The 21,501-nt window shown below is 38.4% G+C and overlaps 1 protein-coding gene across 1 annotated transcript in view; it reads left to right on the top strand.

Annotated features, from left to right (window-relative positions):
* The window catches only part of INPP5F (inositol polyphosphate-5-phosphatase F), a gene marked incomplete at its 5' end in the record, with an annotated part of 48,221 nt that overhangs the window by 8,459 nt on the left and 18,261 nt on the right, over positions 1–21,501 (top strand). Inside the window, 6 exons of the mRNA XM_082486297.1 lie at positions 8,566–8,646; positions 15,820–15,956; positions 17,371–17,499; positions 18,186–18,353; positions 18,663–18,719; positions 20,256–20,454. Of these exons, the coding sequence (XP_082342423.1) occupies positions 8,566–8,646; positions 15,820–15,956; positions 17,371–17,499; positions 18,186–18,353; positions 18,663–18,719; positions 20,256–20,454 (771 nt within the window). The remainder of the gene's footprint in view (positions 1–8,565; positions 8,647–15,819; positions 15,957–17,370; positions 17,500–18,185; positions 18,354–18,662; positions 18,720–20,255; positions 20,455–21,501) is intronic.

Here is a 21,501-nt window from a genome sequence, read left to right as displayed (position 1 = left end):
TATTATTTCCTTACCTGTATCACTTCTGAGAAAGTATGTGTCTACTAGCAGAGCTAGTGGAAGAATAAAGGGAAATAAAGAGGAATCATTCAAGCAGCCAGGGATTGGGTTAGACAAGCTAAAGCCCAGATAGAACTAAATCTGGCCAGGTACATTAAGACAAACAAAAAATCCTTCTTTAAGTATGTCAGCGAGAAAAAGACTAGGGAAAATGTGGGCCCTCTCTGGAAGGAAACACAAGAACTGGTTACCTGAGATAGAGCTGAGGTACTCAATGACTTTTGTGCCTCAGTCTTCACTGGCAAGGACTGCAGCTGCACTGCCCATGATGCAGAATGCAAAGGCAAGGATTGGGAAAATGGAGAACCACCCACTGTAGGTGAAGATCAAGTGTGAGACCACCTGAGGAATCTGAAGGTGCACAAGTCCATGGGATCTGATGAGATACATCCACGGGTCCTGAGGGAACTGGCAGATGAAGTCGCTAAGCCACTAGCCATCATATTTGAGAAGTCGTGGCCATCTGGCGAGGTTCCTGCCAACTGGGAAAGGGGAAACATAACCCCTATTTTCAAAAAGGGAAATAAGGAAGACCCAGGGAACTACAGGCCAGTCAGTCTCACCTCTGTGCCTGGCAAGATCATGGAGCAGATCCTCCTGGAAACTCTGCTGAGGCACATGGAAAACAAGGAGGTGATTGGTGACCGCCAACATGGCTTCACTAAGGGCAAATCGTGCCTGACAAATTTGGTGGCCTTCTATGAAGGGGTTACAGTGGCAGTGGACAAGGGAAGATCAACTGATGTAATCTACTTGGACTTGTGCAAAGTATTTGACACCGTCCCACACGATGTCCTGGTCTCTAAATTGAAGAGACATGGATTCGACAAATGGACCACTCGGTGGAAAAAGAACTGGCTGGACGGTCACACTCAGAGTTGTGGTCAACTTTTACTCCACTCTCATGAGACCCCACCTGGAGTAGTGCATCCAGCTCTGGAGTCCCCAACATAAGACAGACATGGACCTGCTGGAGTGTGTCCAGAGGAGAGCCACGAGGATGATCCGAGGGCTGGAGCACCCCTCCTATGAGGAGAGGCTGAAAGAGTTGGGGCTGTTCAGCCTGGAGAAGAGAAGGCTCCGAGGAGATGTTATTGCAGCCTTCCAGTCCCTAAAGGGGGCCTACAGGAGAGCTGGGGAAGGACTTTTTACTAGGGCATGTAGCGATAGGAAGAGGGGGAATGGCTTTAAACTGTAAGAGGGCAGGTTCAGATTAAACATTAGGAAGAAGCTTTTCACTTTGAGGGTGGTGAGGCACTGGCACAAGTTGCCCAGAGAGGTTGTTGAGGCCCCATCCCTGGAGGTGTTGAAGGCCAGGCTGGACGTGGCCTTGGGCAACCTGGTCTAGTGGGAGGTGTCCCTGCCTATGGCAGGGGGGTTGGAACTCGATGATCTTCAAGGTCCTTTCCAACCTAAACCATTCTATGGAATTTTAAAGTGGGAGAAAAACAAACCAACCCAAAATCTAAACAGACGCACTGAGCTTCAGGGGCTTAGTGCCTATTCACATGTTAAGAGTCACTGCTGGTCACTTATCTGAATGGTATTTACAGGTTTGTGGAAGGGGTGAGGAGGTGATTGTAATTTCATGTAGCTGAAATGCCTTGAACAGCTTGTTGCACACATGTAACCACCTGCAGCCGTGGCCTCTAAAGTGGGGTGCACAAGACAATCCATTGGGGTATGGGAAGTAAATATTTTGTACCATAAATAAAGATAAACACAATTTAAAAACTATTATTTTATCTCTTAAATTTGAAACTTCTATAGTGTGTGTAATATTAGTACTGTAAAACATGTATATAATTTATAAGTAATTATATTTAGCATGCACCCCAAATATATGTATGTATTTACTGAGGTGATATATGATCAAAAAAGCTTGGAGACCACTGATTCACAGGGTCAAGTTCTATTTGGTGGAAAGATTTTTCACCTGGTAATAGCAACTGGTACAGGAGTTCCTTGTGCAATTATTTGTAATACTGGATACTTTCCAGACAATTGGACGTTTTCCATGTGTTAAGTTTCCTGAGCAATGCCTGGTGACTTGGAGGATTTTATAACTGCAACAGAATACAAAGTGTTCTTTATCAAAGCAAGTAGTAAGGATTAATTTTTGTTGGGCACTTTATCTGGGTCTTGCATCCTGCTTTTGCAGCAATAATGCAAACTTTTATTGTATACTCCTCTCCCCATTGCTTCATATCTGTCACTATACAACCTGAATTGTGCTTGAACGGTTCCTGTTTATCTAGTCTAACTTTGAGATACTTGGTGTCCAAAGAAACTAGGAAAATGAAAGTGATTTAGACACAGGCGAGTAGATGTGTACTTTATAGTGTGCTGTGCTTCTATAGTTGAGACAAGCATGCTGTAAGAAACTGGCCTTGAATTACTGTTTGGAAAACACGCTTCTCATCATTGGAAGATAAGCAGGCTTTCTAGCAAGGCTGTAAGGTGTAGTAGCAATGAGAACACTTTTTTTTTTTTTCTGAAATCCTTGTAGAGTAGCCTAGCTGTAGGCTTCCTAAGGTGGGTGTGCGTGTAGGCAGGCAGGTGTGGAGTAGTGGTGATTTCACTTCTCTCTTACAAAGCAAAGCATTTAAATTTTAAGTGATTGAGGGCTCTCAAGACTATAACACTTGCAGAGAGCACAAGCTGTATAAATGACAAATTAAAGAGAACTAAAACAGGTGATTAGCTGAAAGAGTAACTTGTTTAAAGTTTGGTAGAGAATATGCAAGTAAATAAAGTTAACACTTCATGACAATATAGAGCTTGTACTTATAATACTAAAAGTCTTAATACTCCATTTTTCTGCAATTATAGTAGCTTAAAAGTAAATTTAGAAAACTGCTGAAAGGAAAACTTAATTAGTCCAAGTTTGTTTGTGTAAGCAGTACTTTATTTCTTACAAGACAAAAGTTCAAGTTTACTCTTAAGTTTTCCCAGTTAACTTGTAATCTCTTAATCCTGGCTAATATTTCGGAGCAGTATTCAAAGATGAACTGGAACTTGGAGGCAGACTTCCCTTTGAAAAGCCACAAGAGGTCATAAGGGTCAAGTAGTGCTAATAATAACATATTGTTGTTGTCTTTGATCTAAAGCAGACACAATGTAAAGAAAAATCTCATTAAAAATCGTATTGAAGGTTTGTTTTCTAAAAATTAACACTTCAGGTGTCAATCTTCCAGCTCTGCTAATGTAACATTTTACTTTGGCTATTTACAGTGAGTTGCTCAGCTTTTTTATATATAAATGTCTGTTGCTTGTGGGGGAAAACTACTACTCCCTGAAGCTATGGAAAGAACTTCTGAGAAATAATGTGCATTTATGTCTGCATTTATACACTTACATATAAACCAAGCTTGAAGTTCAGTGACATTGTGTCTGTTTTCCATACTGAATACACTGACAGGAAACACTTTCTAGCCAAGGTCCGTTCCTGAAAGCCAGCAAAGTTTGAGGAAGATAAGAGGAGTGAGTATACTCCCTGACCTACAGCAAGGTTGGAAGATAAATAGTTATAGCTATTTGATGGATTGAACTAGGCAGTAAGGGCTGCATTCAAGTGACTATAAATAAAATCTTTTTTTTTTTTTTTCCTGCCTTTTCCCCAAAGGAAGCTGATAGCCCACCTCCTTAAACTCTTCAGGCTTGCCTAGAGTCATTCACTGTTGAGCAAGGGGCTTATCCCAAAGCAGTGGTTTGTTTTCTTGTCAGAATTTGTGCCTGACCCCAGATCAGCTCTGCTGGTGTTAGACTGGAGAAAGATCTAGAAAGCAGTTTTGGCTTTTGATGCTCTTCCAACCTGCTTTTGTGTCACCTTTTTCAGGGTTATGTTTGTGTAAACACAAAGCATTAAAGGAACTTTATCTGGCTCTGCACTGCTGCTGGTGAGCTCTGAGGGGTGGTGGAAGTCATCACATCAAAGCTGGTTTTGTTCTGAATTTGTGAGGGAAGTTCTATTGTGCTGCGACTACAATGCTGATACAGTCATGTGAATGTATCGTCAGTGATTGTTAATCTCTGGCAGGAATCGGCAAAAAGAGGCAACGCTTATTTCAATAGCTTGAATTTAGTTAGCGGGGTAAGGGAAAGAATGAGCAATTTCATATTTTGGGATGGAAACTTGGTAAGCAAGTACACACCAAAAAGTATTAAGGGTATGTGTTAAGGCCTATCAAACTCTGGCGATTCTCTCTAAACAAACTGAGGACACCAGAGAACTTCGTGAGTAAGGGAAGATCTTCCGTGGGGCTCAGCCCACTGCTCGTAGTGACTCCTCTTGCACACAAGTTCCTACTTTCTGCTTTGAGGGACAATGACTATTTTGACAGTGCTCATTATCACTAGCACAATACTGTAAGAAATCTGTTTTCAACAACACTGTTGTGGTTTCAGGTTGGTATGTCTTTATTCCTGGCTGTGTGAGTTTCAAGAGATCACTAGACTGCTGGTACAACATCTGTGGGAAGATGTTTGTGTGGGGAAATGATTAATTGTCTTGATAAATTGGATTTCACACTATATCTCAAAGCATTCAGTCTGTTTTGGGTGTAGATGAAAGTCCAGTGTTTTCTTTGAGCCTTGTGGTAGTTAATGCTTATTGACAAGGCATTTTTTAAAAAAAAAAAAAAAAAAATCAAACTTGCCATGTGTTGTTTTGCCAGTAATAAAAGTGGCCACATGTCTTTTATGTATGCTATCTGAAAACTTAACTGAGGATTTTCAGTTTTATTTTGTACAGTTGCTTTCCCCCTTGGCTTTAAAAAAAATGTATATACGTTCTGTAACATGTATCACTGTCCACTTATGCTGCCTCTTAAATTCTGCTATATTTTACAGTTAAAGACTAATCTTCTACTGGATTGCAGTTAACTTTCTTGGATCTCTGTATATTTAAAACTGTTACATAAGCGAAAGATTAAGTGGTTATAATTTTCAAAGATACAAGACAGTGGCTGAAGATAGCTGCTGCCAGCATTGCCAAATGGACTAAACAACTGCAAGCAAACAGTCTCAAAATTTTACAGTATTAGACAACAGTTGGAGACAGCTTCTTCCAAAATAGGGTAAATAGGACTGCACTCAACATGAAAGTCCATATTCTTTGGGGGGGGAGGAGGTATTGTAGTTTAAACTTTATTTGGTTCATCCATCTTATGCTTCCAGAGCGTACTCTTCATAAGCAGGAGGTTCATATTGGTATTTACTGTTGTGGTATTTGTTTAGCACAATTGGGTGTTGGCTCTGAGTTGAGATATGGCTGTCACACAGGAAACTGAGCTGTAACCAGTAATGAAGTTCTAATCAGAAGGTTGCAATCAGATGTGTTTTATTTAGTTAAAATAACTTGCTTCTATGCTGTCAAACACTTTCCTATAGAAAGTTCTCTAGAAATGGTATCAAAGATTTTTTTTTTTTTTTTTCACACACTATCACCAAAGAAAGTCAGTGTGATTCCACATTTTTTTTTCACAGCCTGCAGGGATTTCTCCTGTGAGACTTCTTTGCATCTAGGGTTTTTTTTTGGACACTGAAAAAATGTTAATCTCCTCAAATGTATGTGTCTCTATATGCTATATATGTATGTGTCACTTTTTTTCTATGCTCTGCCTTCCCCAAGGAAAATTTCCTTGAAGTGGTCAGCCTTCACTATTGGTAGCTTGATAATCACACTTATCTCAAGAGCCAGTGCTGCCAAGCTGGTAGATCCATATTTGCTGTCTTTAAACAGCAAATTAAAGTCTAATGTGCATTTAACTCTAAATGCATTCTCTCTCTTTCCAAAGCTTGTCTATAAGTGAACATAGGATTCAAAGCTTAGAGCCAGTTTTCGTTGTGTCTCTGTGCTACTAGGGAGAGGTGTTCTGTAGAAGTCTTGGACACTGCATATGGATTGTCTAGGGCTACATATCTCGGAGTAACCCACAAAACTAATAGAACAGCTACATAAGACCCACTTGTCCTAGTCTCCGATACCAGTTTCCATATGTTCTTTTACAGGCAAGTCTAAACTATCATTTTCTTATATCTGTAATTAAAAATACTCTTCTCATGGTTTTGTGGTTTTTTTTTTTTTTTTTTTTCCCTCTTGTAAGCTACTAGAAGAAAACCTCACTTAATATCCAGAGCTTTCCTACTAATATCACAGTATCACAGTATCATATCTGTTGTCATAGAAGGAAATCAGTGGTTTAAGAAGACTTGGATGGTATTCTAGGTTACTAGGTTTATAGTAGCTATGGTAAACTTCAGTGATTTTGTTCTTTAAATGCCCCCTGTGCCTAGCTTTTTTTTTTTTGGCTGCTTGATGTATCTGGCTTGTTTCTAGCTCTTGCAATGGAATATGAATGCAGAAGTCAGTTGCAAAGATAGCAAAAAGTAGATGAAGTCTGAGACTATACAGCTCTAGAAAATTCCCAGGGGTGAAGACAAGACTTTAGGATTGTGTGGGTGAGCTGGGAAAGAAGGTAGAAGATTTGAGAGTGAGGAAAGCTGCCTGTGTTCCTCTTTCTTGTAAGTCTGATAGTGCTGAGTGGAAAATTTGCATACAGATGCTCTTGCATGTTATTTGGACTGTAACTCTGAGCTAGAGTCCTAGAACTTGTGTGAGCATGAGTCTTTGGTGTAGAGATACAAGATGAGTTCAGGTACTTCAGCAAGGTCAGAGGGTAAATAGAACTGTTCATATTGTCATAGCCACTGTCACTTATTTCCTGGTGCTCATCTATCTAAATGAAGTTCTTAAGGAGACTAATACAATTATGGCATGATTCATACTAGGTTCTGTACAGACCAAGTACCTGTCTGTAGAACTCCTGCAGTGAAATGGGAAGAACCAGGAGTTTCTCTGCAGATACAGTGCATGAAATGGTACAGCCTGGTTACACACATTAATTGTAGCTCTGTACTGCATCCTGCAAACAGTGCTTTAAATTCCACTGCCATGTGCTCTTAGTTCTTGCTTGTCTGCATAAAAGCATGTCATCTATTTGATTTAAATGAATTCAATTTAGATCTATCCCGACTTAAACCATTTCTGTTGTATCGTATGTAAATCCTTGTATTTAATGATGAAATTTGTTGAGTCTGGTTTGCCATTAAATGTTATGCTGAAAGCTGAGTGTAAATGTGCATTCTTGGATTAGCAAAATCTAAATTACAAATGTTCCAAGGAGGACATGGTATTTGAAAATAAATATGTAAAAAAAAAAAAAAAATACCAGACTATGAGTTGGCACCTGCAGATCTTAGACTTCCAAGAAGAAACTGAGGTCTTGTAAATAAAGTGTATGTAAGTGGATGATTGTATTCTTCTGTATCTTAGGATATTGTGTGAGTTTGTTCTTTCAAATGTTTGTCTGCTTACACTGGGACCTAAGGTACTTAATTTGTCTGGATGATAAAACTGGAGAAACACTTCCACCCTGGAACAAGTGAGTTTTGGTAGATAATAACAAACTTCTTATCCTTCTTGATATAGAAAACCCTTCTCTCCTCCATTGCCTTGTTCCCTACTGCACAGGTATTAATTGCTTTTAGTCATTTCTCTTCACTTAAGATTTGACTTCTGAAACTCTCTCTTTCCCAGAGTCTTGAACTCTTGAACGGGTATTACATCACTGTTAGAAACTTACTGAATATCAAAAATGTGTGTGTGTGTGACCATAGGATACTTTTCTCACTTTTGTATTACAATACTGACTTCCAAGTTGTGACTTGAATGCACGTTGAGAGGAGTACGCCTCGCAGATCACAAAGTTGATAGTGTTGCCTTCCTGCTTTTTTTTTTTTTCTACTTCCTCTGTGCTTCACTGGAATTTCTTAATAGTAGGAGAACTAGAAACCTAAAACTTAATTTTGTGTAGTTTGGTATTCCATGTAGTTGTGAGAGTGTTTTAACAAAAGAGGAACTGTGTGTGCATGTATATAGAAAGAGAATGTGAAGCCAATAGTAATTGGATAGGTATGGGAGACAGCTGGGGCTGAAAGTTAACATCTGCTAGGTTTGTGAAGCAACTTTAACTTAATGATCTGTATTCAGTTTCAGTATAGCCATGTAAAATGTCAGTTCAGTGACAAATTCTAATGGATGTCAGAAGTTAGTTAAACCTCCATTAATTGTTTTGGGCTACAGTGATTCAGTTTGCTTTTTTCTGAAATATCTGGAAAGGATATGGGGTAGGGGTTTAAATTGGAATTTTAGTAATTTTCTCATAGCTACTTGGTAACATGCAAAAGTTGAACGGCATATATGTCTTATTGCAGGAATCGGGTTGTGTTTTGTACCCTCTAAGGTGGGAAAAGTAGAGAGAATGACCGTCACTGGATTAATTGTCCTGTTGAGTTGACTTAAAAAAATATAATATAAAATTATTATATTATAAATAATATAAAAATATAAAATATTTTTATATTAAAATATTTTATATGAAAATATAAAATATAAATACAACAATAACAAAAACAAACCATAAACTTTATTCTTTTTTGCAGCCACTGATCTTCTTTTGGCTTGGAATCCCATTTGTCTGGGCCTGGTTGAGGGAGTCATTGGTAAAGTTCAGCTTCATACAGGTATGTGGGTGTGTGTGTGTGTTTTTCCTTGGGTGTGTGTGTGTGTTTTTCCTTGGGTGTGTGTGTTTCCTTTTTTTTTTTCTGCTAACACACTTTGTTTTAAAGTTAGTGATACTACAAATAATACTGTGTAGTGCTCTTTGCAATGGAGGGGTACTTGCCAACTGTGTGAACTTGTCAAAGTGATTACAGTAGAGCTGCAGATGCAAATTCCCTCTACTTTCCAGTGTATGTGTCTTGGTTTGTCACTGTCTTGTAATAATGGAGAGCTGTGTTCACAAAGAGTAGAAATTTGTGTTTGAAGTTCTATCTGAGATTCCATGTGATACACATAAAATTCTTGCACCTTTTAAAATAATCCTTTCAAGCATTTTTTTGTTATCCTATAGTACTGTGCAAAAACTAATGATGGAAGTTTTTCACAGAAATATAAGGCTTGAATTCTCAAGGCTATATAAAAACCCAAAGAATAATTACCACCTTGATAGATGATTATTTGAGAGTAAAAGGAGCACTTAGGCTTATTATTTAATGTAAGTCATAGCTATAAAATGGAAGCAGGTGTAGAATGCATTGTGACTTCAATGTTAAGCCTGTCTAACTGATTCTAGTAACTTTTTCCTGTAAAATAAGATTAATGCTCTTTTAGCTTTAGTCAGCTGCAAGTTCCTGTAGCCATGATAAATATTTATTTTGAAATATACCAGCTTTGTCTAGAAAGATTCTTCTGCCAGCAGAGCTCTGGATATCTATTTACTGACAGGTAGGAAAACTAGCTGTAAACTCTTCTTCACTTACTGTGTGCTGTTCTTTTTGTGAATGCATTTAAAGTAGTGCCTGGCAATATGATCAATACAGGTAAAGTTTCAAGTGTGTTCCAGGACAGCAGAATGGATTAAGTACTGAAACAGATCAGATGCTTGTGGTCTGTTGAATAGAAACAGATTAGTCAAGACAGCAGTGGCATACTAGCAATAGGGGAGGAGGGGACCAGGAACTGTTATACCACTGCGTGATTGTATGACAGGTCTAGTTCTAGGAGATGCTCTGGCTCCATAGGTACTGTAACCCCTAGGTCTCATTTCTGAGAGTAATAGTTTGGAGCCCATCTTTCCATGAAGTTTGTGATCACATCCTCTTTCCAATCGCACTGTTTTGTTGTCTTTGAATTTCACCTGATATTTTTGTCTATGCTCACTCTACAGATCTATTCAGCTATCCTTTTTCAGATCTGATGATGTGAAGTGGCTCAGACTCTGCCATCTCACTTTCTCTTCTCCTCATCCAGGTTATCTGTGGTGTTCAGCATGTGCTGTTCATGATGAATGATGGCTAAACTCCAGTAATGACCTCTTTCTGCTGTGGGAAAATGCTCAGTGATTGTTTTTTGCATGTTTTCTTGTGTGGCGGTGGTGTTTTGTCTTGTGTGTGGTTTTTTTTTTTTTTTTTAAACCAAGCACTTAGGTACACAAAGACCTTCCTACCTCTCTAGGGAGTCTAGTATAAAAGCCTTTGAAGGGGAAGGCCTTGTCAAATCCTTTCTGGAAGGCCTAGTGTGTTATGGCAACCAAATATCCTTCCATGTGGGCTTATTGTGAGGCACTTCCTCTGCTTATAAAAGCTGAGTTGAAACTTTCCCCAGCATGTGACAATTCAACAGGTGCCAGCTTGCTGTTATCAAGTAAACAGATTATCAGGTAGTAAGTCTGATATCTGGTCGTCTTTCCATGTGTCCTGTAGAGCTACTGAATCAGGTATGCTCATCCAGGCACTCCATTCAGTTGCTGCCTTGGCCAGTTGGAAGCATTTTTTTCCTCTCTGCCTTCTTCAGATGACACCATCACAAACTGTTCATAGACTATCCCTGTTGTCTGTGTTCTGGTGCTTAGTCATGCAACTGTCCTGTAAACAGACATTTATTTTCTACATTTAAATATCTGAAGAAAGAGACAATCTCCAGCTATTTATCCTTGCTCCGCTGAGAACTACTGCTCCCTTGAATCTGCTGACATTTGCTGATGAGTGTCCTCCATTGGGTTGCAGTCAAAATGAGAAGGCTGACTGAGATGTCTTAAATAGGTCTTCTGAAACCTGTTATTGTCAGTGAACTCTCGCTTGATCATATTCAAGTGTAGCACTCTGTAACAGTAACCTGTCTTCATTACTTATTCTTGTATCAATCTTTGTCACTGGGAAACTTTATCAGCAGAAGTTGTGTAAATATTTAATGTTGGTGGACCGTTATCTCCAGGCTTAGTAAGAGTACTGTGCTATGGAAGCTGGGTGAAATGCTTTTTCTCCCAGAGCTGAACTGGAACAGGAGGACTTGTTCCTCTGATTTCTTCTGCCCTGCCCCTAGACTATAAGGATCAGAACACTTCTTCTGGAGTTCTTTTGGCTCACTGGAGTCCTGTATGGGCTTGTCTTGCTCAGAACCTTATTAGCTATTGTTGGAAAGAGGTGCTGGCGTGTTTTAAAAATGCTTGGCACGTATTGACTAATTCTGGAAGCTTTAAATACCTTTTAAATACTGAAGCTGCTACCAGTGCACTCTAAGCTGTCACTAAGCCTTTATGCACTTTAATGTCTTGGGCATAGATACTTATATGTTCTTGAGAGATTTGCTTAATGCAAGAATGTTGGAGTAGTCCTAAGATGACCTTGAAGTGTTCCTGTAGTCAGTCTTGGTCTGTCCTTAATTTAGCATTAAAATGCCCTTGCCAATTTGTTGTAACTAGGGATGGGGTTTAATTTACTCTTAATCTTGCTGGTTTTATTACAGGCCTAGTGCCAGGAGAATTTGTAGGAAAGCTTCTGTGGCAGGGAAGCAGTCTCTTAGAAACCAGCTAACCAATATTACTTCGTTTATTTCTTAATTCTCTGAAGAATTTTTGCCATGAGGGTGTCAGCTGTAACTCTGGCCATAACTGTACACTAATATTGGAAATGTAAGTCTACTTAAAGTATCTTTCGGTTCTTCCCTAATACTGAATTGTCTTAAACGTTAAGATGCTTGAACAACAAAATCTTAATTGAATATCAGAATTCAAGGATATGGTCTCTTAATTTTTTCTGGTCCATCCCAAGATGACTTGTAAGAAAATGTGTAGTAAGACTAGGAATAGGAGGAAAAGGATTTTAGGATGTGTTGTAGAGAACTTACTGAAACAACACTGCACAATTTCTTGGTACAGATGCACAGTTAAAATTGTCTCTGCATCATCTTCCTGTATAGAGGCAAGCATATCTCTTGCATAAACAGTGTCTCCTTTCTAGAATGTTAGTTTTGTTTTGTGGTCCAGTTAGTGTGCATACATATCAACTTATAAGTGTTAGCCACTCAATTTCCTTTTGTCAAAATCCCAATACAGAACCAGAAAGAGCTTGTGGTTTTTGTTAAAATAAAAGAATAGATACATTAATCCACTAAAATGGTAATGGTTGCCTGAAGTTGAATGACTTCTAATCAAAGACTACTTAAGTTGATCAAACATTGTAGTGCTAGAATAGGCTCATAGTTACTACTGTATATCTAATTATAACTAAAGCTGGATTTCTTAACCAGTTCCAGCAACTTCCACTTAACTCATTCAATACCACCACATGCTTCTGTTTGGTCAGAGCACACTCCTGTGCGGTTTAATATCTGTACTTGTATCAATTTGGTGTGCTCTTCCACTGCTGGTTAGTTAAGACCCAAATTAAATGCTGCTGCCAAGGCTGCGTAGATTCAGTAAACAGAAGGGAAATGGAGTTCCTCTTTCCCTAACCCCAGGAAAGGAAAACTTTTTTTGTTAGTGTGCCTCTGAATCTTGATAGAAACAATGAGTGGTTCAGTATCTGAAATATCTTCAATGAGATGTAACTGCTGCAATTTGTAACTTCATCCAATCAACAACTTCAAATATTTGTGTTGCATGCAACTAATTTTTAAGTTACTCAAGTAACAAAAGTAAGAAAATAGTAGCATGGAATTTCTTGGCTAAAATCAAAATACTTGCAGAAAGAAGCATTTATAGTAAACTTATGCATGGTTTAAGAGAAGTTGCTGCAAAAGCATTTGGAGAAACTAAATGCTAGATCGTTTGGGAAGTATTAGAGAAAAACTGCAGTGGTGTGCTGACAGTGTTGAAGCAAAAGAGCGAAATTCCTGTTTTAGTGAGGAATGGGAGGTAATAGCTTACTTTAGATGTAGTACTTTAAATTAGTTGTTGCCATCTGCTCGTCATAAAACACTGAAAACAAACATTAGATCTTAAGAGATGATTTAAAACATGACTTTTCTGGAATGATACGTAGCTGTAGTGTTCTTCTGTACACACCATACCTCCCACATTGAGTAGACAACTAATATTTTTTAAGCTATTCTGTGGAACTACTTTTTTTTAATTGCAGAAGCACATACTCTAGGGATTCAGTTATTTAGATATTGCTGGCAATTACAATATGCTGCTTCTGTGGCTATTGTTGAAGCTTTTACTTTAGGGCATACTTATCTGCATAATTACTTCCTGACTGTTTTCTTTTGATCTGCTGGGGAATTCCTGTTTTCTTTCCATGTTCTGTGGCTCTGGCTATTATATCATACAAAGAGTTTTGAAACGTACACCAAGATGACTTTGAGTGCGTTTTTAAAAATAATAAAAGGATACAGAACTCACTTGGCTGTAATAATCTCTTAAGATCTTGTTTACTGCTACCAGGGTTTGTTAATATGAGGCAAAATAAAGAGTAGGCAGATTTTTTCTTTTCCAGTTTTGACCAAGATGTATCTAGTTAGAAATCCTTTACATAATACTCTTTTCCAATGGATTCATATTGATTATTTCACTGGCGCTCCAGATGGTATCCTTTCTTAAAAGAACATCTCTTTTGTTTGATAGGCTTGATATTGTATTCAAAGGCATATTACATGACATACACTGCTGATGTCCTCATAGGAGTAAGAGTTGTGGTTACCCTTCTGTATGTGGGAATAGATAAGATCATAGGACTGCCCAACAGGAATATCTGTATGGATGCCCTATTGTACTACCCTTCTGTTAAGCTTGGATTGCTCTGGGTTTCCAGAGACTGTATTGGTTTTGCCTACTAGAAAGCGATGTAAAAAAGGGTAGACTCTTTCTTGGATTAAGTGGTAGACATCTTCATCTGTTGCTTGTGTTTTGGCAGCATTTCAGTTTTCCCATCTTAAAAGGATTTTCTTACCTATTCATTGGTCTTCTCACTGTCGCATAGAATCTGTCCTGTTTTCCTCAGCTTCCCTTTTCTTATTTCCACCTTACCCCATGGCTGGTAGGTGGAATGCTGGAGGCAAAGGCAGGTGTTCTCCAAGTCGTGTTGCCTGTACCTGTACAGAAGAGTTGTTCCAGTACCTGCTGTCAGTAAGGATAACTCTCTTGCTGGCATTTGCTGTCACTCTCTTGTCTTTATTTCTTATACTTTGACCAACAAAAATAGCACAGGTCACCTAGTTTTTAGGCGACTATGCTTACGTCATGGTTTTGAGTAACCTGGTCCAACCTCGGAGCTGACCCTGCTTGAGCAGGGTGACATCCTGAGATCTCTCCTAACCTGACTTGTCTCTGTGACCCTGTAGAGATTACGATTCTGATGCTGTCTTCAGGAAGTGGCTCAGGGCTCCCTTTAGAAGATCATGTACACTAAAGTGATGCATGAATTCATACCCCTTCCTCCTCCCTTATTGGGGGGCAGCCTCCGCTTCTCACAGTGCGTTTATGAGGAGATGTAATTTTTTAAATGCTTTTTAGTACCCAATGTAAGCACATCTGTCTTCTAAAGATAGTGATATACAATCAGACTAAGGAGTGGATTATCATAACACACAGCAGTCTATTTACAAAGTTTATTCCTTTTCTTTAGAAGAAACTGTTGTTTAAACATGTCTTGTCAGACTTGGGCAGAAATGTTCAAGGTTTTTTAATTGCAGTTATTGGAAAGATGCTTGCAATTTTGATAGACCTTTAATTCTATGTTGAGAGTATATTGGAAGATGTGGGAAAGAGAACAATTCTGGGTGTCCTGTGACTTTAAACACATTACCCTGGATTTTTCTTAAGCACTCGGAGGATAAAATAGTGTTTAGAATTTACTGAGCAAGGAAAACAGACTTTGCATTTGCTATAAAGCCCCTAAATAGATTTTTTTTTTTTTTCCCTAAAGGCTTGATATTGTATTCAAAGGCATGTTATATGACATAATCTACTGTCACAGGTGTGGAAGCATACTTAAGTCTAACGTAGCAGGCTTTTAATGTCTGTATGTGACCTCTTCAGATAAACTCAGTTGCTTCTCAGTTGGGAGAAATTGTGAGTGTATATGTGTCTAATACTTTCTGTGCCTTTTCCATCTGTCTTAACAGAACTTTCACTTTTGAGTCATAAAAGCCTAGCGTACTACTAGCGTGCTACTGAGCTAACCGAGGCATTAAAACCTAGGAAGCTAATGTCCAGGCACTATTCAGCAGTCAGTGGCAATGTTTGTTCTGTTTCCCTGCCTCTTTTTAAAGTGTTGGAACTATATGTTGTAGATTGAATGTGTGTATGGAATGCACCTGTTATCAGTATCTTCATTAATTTTTGGCTTATTAATTCTATACCACTTAGATGCATATATTTCAGGAATGATGTTGTGAAGGTTTAAACATATGAGTTGCTTTATGATGCAGTCCATGTTTGCTGACTAGATTTCTTACCTCATGAATCTGTAATCAGCTGGTACCCATGTCTGTCTTGTTTGCTGTTTCATACACAATAAAAGGTATGAAGGGCAAATCTTACTTTGCTATGTTGAGCTATTCTTTTCAAATTGTAGTGCCATTAGTGACATTGGTGGGAATGTGCACCATCCTAAAGGTTGCCTAATTGCTATAGGTGAAGCAGTGGTAACTTTACCTCTAATGGGTAAATCTATGAAATAGTTAATCTCCTTATTATATTAGAGACAGAGTAAGTATTAGTTTTTAGAGTGTGGTGTTTTTTTTTTTATTGCAATGCATAATGACAAAACATAGCAATAGTGAATCAGCATTCACTGGAGTCTTCTAGTCAAATGATTCCTGGCAGGGGTTTTACACTGGGGAGAAGCTTCTGGCAGACTAAGCAGAGTAAATGCCTGACAGACAAATCAAAGCATCTACTAATCTTTTTCCAGATTTACCGTGGTGGCTACTTTTAATTCGTCAGAAAGCATTGATTGGCAAACTTCCAGGAGACCATGAGGTTTGCAAAATAACAAAGATTGCAGTTATTCCACTTTCTGAAACAGAACCTCAGGATCTGGAATTAGAGGTATGACTATCTGCAGTGAATTCTGTCTTTCCCCCTTTTGCTTCACTGAAACTTAAATGTGAAATGTAATAGTTGAACACATGCATCTTATCTCTTTTTCCTGGCGTATGCAGTCATATTGAACAAATTTTGCTTTTTAAATGCTGGTTTTTGATTAGAGGTCTCTTTAAAATAGAAATCATGAGTTCTGCTAGGGAGGGAAATTACAATGAAACTAACAATTTCATAATGACTCTTGAAAGTATCACCCAAGAACAAAATTTTATTGGTGTAATTGAGCAACAGATCATTTGAGAAAAGAAATGAATCTGCTGGAATTATCTAAAGGGACAAAGCTGTGGACTAATACAGGAACCTCAGGGGTTTTTTGCTTAAAAAAAGCTCTCCTTATTAGGTCTTAATGACTAGGATGGTAAGACTTTCATTAAATCCTTATACTCTGAGACGATGTACACTGTGATTGTAGACTGTTAGGAGAACAGTTCTGGCTTTGGGGTTCTTTTTTTGAGTGTGTGTGGCAAGGGGACTGATGATGGGTGGGCAGGATGATGTGGTAGTCTCTATGGTACCTGTATGACAGCATGAGAATCCTTTCCTGAAGAGGGAAAGAGTAACATGGGATCTCCAAAGCTTTGGTGGAGCTCTAGGAGCATGAAGAGCTGTGGAAGCACTGCTTCAGAGTCTGGGCATTAGAACCTCCCAGGGTCTGGGATACAAGGATATGACTTGAAATCTAGATGTAATACATTCCTGTTCTTAGTCGTGTAGTCAAGAACATAGTGCATCTGCTGGGTGCTTCTGTGCCTAGAAACTTGTACAAGAACTCAGATCTGCAGTGCCCTCTCCTGAGTACTTCAATTTGGTTACTCCTAAGGTTATCCCTGAATATCTCTAAGATAGGGTTTCTGTGTGTGTGTCTTTGGGGGAAAGAAGCTGTCATATCTTTGCCCTCTGAATCAGGAGAGAGTTTGTTGTGTGTGTGTGTGTTTTTTTTTTTTTTTTTTTTAAGGGATGCTCTTGCTTCCATCCTCTTGGAATCTTAATGCTATAACTTTGCTTCAAGGGAAACCTTGCTTTAAATGTTGCAGATTTTTTTTCTAAAAGGTGAAGGAAAAAACCCACAAGTGAGTAATACTGATTTACACTGTTTTGGGTGGGAAGTTGAGGTGCATCTGGATACTCAAGTCACTTCAAATTGCGGTAAACTTTCTCACAATCCCAGGAGAAAATGCCTTTTATAAAAAAGAGGGAGAACTATGCTATAGATAGAAACCTGCATGTTCCCCCTGTATTTCAGAGTGTCTCCCCTAGGTTTGTGGACATTGCAGTCTTGCTTTTATAGACTTAATTAAAATTTCCTTTAACTTGTTAAAGAGTATTTAAGTATTGGCTTTAATTCAATATCATTATTTAGCTTTGTAAAAAGCACCACTTTGGGATAAACAAGCCAGAGAAGATTACACAGTCCCCAGATGACACAAAATTTCTGCTGAAGACTCTTACCCAAATTAAATCAAATGTGTCTGCTCCAAATAAAAAGAAGGTAAAGCTTTCTACTGTTTTCTTGGGTTTTTTTAATGTTTAGTTGATAATTCAAAGGTAGTGGTGCATAATCAAATGGAGTACTAAGACCTAAAAAGAGAACTAGTGAAAAACTGCAGAATGTTCAACTACTGTCCTGATGTTCAGTTTAATTTTTTATTATTTAAGTATTGCTCTTATATGATTTTTCATTTTGTAAATGTACAGTTATGGCAGAATTAATAAGAGTACCTTCTTACCAGGATTAGCTTCTAGTGGGATTCTAAACTTCTTCAAATTGCTCTGCATAAGCATCTCTTACCATATAGAATTGGAGGCAGTTTGGCGCACAGTTCCTCAGAGAACACCATGCAATCTTACCAAAATGCTTTTTGTGCAATAACAGCTTAGATTTGAAAGTCCGAACAACATTAATGTTAGAACAGGTAGATTTCACAGAAACTATTGAGACTGAGACTTCTGGACTATTCAAGTAGTATGTCTCAGGGTCTAACTGCTCTGAATGCTCTTACAGCTAAAAGTTATAGCATGATATTTCTGAAGATACTGGCCCTTGTATTTATCCCTGCTAGGAATTTTAAGATCATCCTGTTTGTCCTACAAGGTTAGAAATGGCATTTAGCAAATAGGGCTGGAGTCTTTTCAGTCAGAGGGAAAAACATAAGAAAGCCATTACTTTTCTTTCAGATTAAAGAAAGCAAAGAAAAAGAGAAGCTGGAGAAGAGATTGTTGGAGGAGTTGTTCAAAATGTTCATGGATTCGGACTCCTTTTACTACAGCCTGACCTATGACCTAACAAATTCTGTGCAGAGACAGAGTGTGTGTGAGAAAACTAACTTACCACTGTGGCGAAAAGTAAGTGTGTGTAGTTTTTTCTTTATTTCCTTTTGGAAGATATGCTGTTCAGTAATGTATGTGGTCAACACTTGATACCAGCAGAGACTATGAGGAGTCATCTACAGCAACTAAAGATTGCGTCCTGTAACCAGTTTCATTGTAAGGAAATGAAGTCTCCAGCAGCATGTCTTCAACTGAGCTGTTGTGTTCAAAAGTAGGGAACATTAGACTTGTATGTACAGTTGTAGTGAATAACACTGGTGTCTTTAAGGTTTGGCAATATCTTTGGTAAAATATTGCAAAAACTGCCCTTTTTGTTTTAAACAGGTTGATGACAGATTCTTTTGGAACAAGCACATGATTGAAGAACTCATCAGCATGGATGTGAGTTTTACTTCTAACTATAATGTGTATTATGAGAACCATTATTTAGTTTTAGTTGAAATGTTTACTTAAGGCCTCATATAAGTTTACTTTAAAACCTGCTTGGCAGACAGGTGAGGATCAGGGCTGTGCCTCCTGAAGTTGAGCAGCTGGCATTACCTTCTTCCCCCATCCTGCCTTCCAACAGCCTTCTCATTAGCCTGTGATCATTGCTAATTAATGCACATCAGCTGAATTTAATATTATTACAATAAAGCAATGCAGAAAGCTTGATGTGTGATCTGTTTGTGTTAATTTCTGAAGGTAAGTTTAAGATGTATTCATCTGTGGAATGGATTATCCCTGGACAGAGCTGATTGATAAGAAGGAGGAGCCAGAAAAGAAAGAAAATGCTGAATTCCAAAGTTTTCTTGAGACAAGATTTTTGTCTTCCTAAGTGGAGAATACTGTGTTCACCTTGAACAGAGCAGCTGATCAATGTAACAGCAGTGCAGAACAAGTTATTTGGAACAGTTATGCAGAGTAGTAGATAGAGCATTTTCCTTGCTAATGGGCACAAAAAAGAAACATAGAACCACCACTCTGTCTTTAACACATAATCTCACTTCATTTTAAATTAACCTCCTAGATAAATGACAGTTACTGCTGTATGCCAGTTTAGGTCAAGTCTTAGGTTTTTTTGAAGATGACAGCGCACATCCTACCTTATGCATTGCATCTCTCTTTCATTTTATATGCTCTAATACTTATGGAGTCAGAGCAGGGTAAACCTAGGTGCTCTGTGAAAGTCTGTATTTTGCATGTTATAAGACAAAATGGATAACCTTGAATTAGTATAGAACTTGGATCTGAATTCTGTTTAAGAAGTTGTGGTTTTAAGGTAATAAAGCACTAATATGCAGAGCCCTGAACCAGTTGGCTTGGGTACTAAGTTAGCCCATATAAAGCTTATGCGAGTGTGTTTTGCTGAAAACAGGCTAACAACACTACACTTTTAAATTTTTATGTAACTACCTATACAGATGTAATACGCTGTATGTCCACACAGAGGTTGTAAAACTGCCTTAAAGCAGAAACTAGATAATAAATTACTAATATTTGCTGCTCTGTCTGGACTGTCTTTGTCTTTGACATGAGAACTTACTACTTAAGCTTTTAATATGTTTAAACATCAGATGTAACCTTGTATGAAAACTCCCTTTGGGGAAAGGGGAAAAGAAGCTTTCAAATACTTAAGGATTCTCTTCTATCCCTAGATAGCTGGGAGTAGAGGAAGGCTTTTTGCTTTGCTTTGCAGCTTGCTTTATCTACAGAAAAATCTTAAGTTGCTTTCTCTTTCTTGTTCCTGATTTAAAAGACCTAGGACTAATGGAGGACAAATGCTGGTACCTCTTGCAGAAATAAGACAAGGATATGGCAAAATTCTTAAAACTTAAAGCGTGTGAAGCAACGGCTTATAAACATGAGAAATGACAGAATTAATTGTAGGTGTAATGTAGAACCAAAAAGAATGTAAATGTTTTTTGTAACCTTCAGAATGCTGAAGTGGATTTCTGGATTATACCCATCATACAAGGATTTGTGCAAATTGAAGAGCTTGTAGTAAACTACAGCGAATCTTCTGATGATGATAAGAGCAGTCCTGAAACTCCTCCTCAGGAATCAACTTGTGTAGATGACATTCATCCGACGTTTCTGGTGGCACTTATTTCACGCCGGAGTCGGCACAGAGCTGGTAGGCAAACGTAGTTCAAGGCATTGGGATTGTTCCTGAACACTGGAGAGGGATGCAGAAGATAAAACTTGGAAGAGCGCTGTGTTGTTCAGCAGATGGTCAGCTCTTGTCAAAGTATGTGCCCCAGCCTTCCCTGCTTATAGGAGAAAAGGAAAGGCTGTAGCACATAAAACACTACAGAGCTGTTCGTGAGAGCAGTTACTAACTGAGCTTCACTAGTCTCCTCTCGGGCACTGAATGCTTCCTTGGAGATCACGGTTCTGAGATAAAGTTACATCTTTGCGAAGAACATTTAGGACTTTTTGTACACCTCTGTCCTAATACAATATTTTCAGTAGGCCTGGGTGGAGTTAAATTTTCAAAGGTCTTCCTTTTGAGGGTTTGACAGCAGCTGAATAGAGGCTTGAGGCGTGTGTGTGTGCCTGCATCCCAAGAAATGTTTGTGTAGGGCCAAAGCGTGAAATAAGAACCATGCTGTGGTCTTGCACCTTATTTAACTTATTCTAATAGTAGCAAGGCAAACGAAATATTCTCTGTCCTTAGGAGCATGGAAAGAAAGATTGAATCACTTTACACTTTAGTAGGTCCTGTTCAACTCTAAGCCTTTTCAGTCTATCAGATATTCTCTGCTGTGCCCAAGCCCTTTCCTACACAGGTTTTTAACATGTCAAAAAAAAAAAAGACAAAAACTGGTGAGCTTACCCTGATATGAGACTGGCCTTTGTATCACAGCTCACTTCAATGCATTTAATTCAGTTCCTGGGAAAATTATTTTTTCAGAACAACTCAGAGTAAATACTTGAGGGTTTCAGGGTAGTACCTAGTTTGCTTTATGCCTTGATTATGCTAAATTGTTTTACAGAAACTGAATCACAGAGGGCAAATTGCTTATTGATTCCATCTTACTAGTAATGACACCATGCTCATCTGATTGTTAGTCCAGAGTGTAAACTGTGTAGAACTTTCTCTCTTGACACAAAAAGATTGTTTCAGTAAATTGATGCATTGTTTTAAAGAATAATTACAGAATTGTTTAATTCGTTCTGT

Source organism: Vanellus vanellus (assembly GCF_965231255.1).
Source record: "Vanellus vanellus genome assembly, chromosome: 7".
Classification (NCBI taxonomy): Eukaryota; Metazoa; Chordata; class Aves; order Charadriiformes; family Charadriidae; genus Vanellus; species Vanellus vanellus.
The sequence above is the reverse complement of the archived record's forward strand: the minus strand, read 5'-3'. Positions and strand labels throughout refer to the sequence as shown.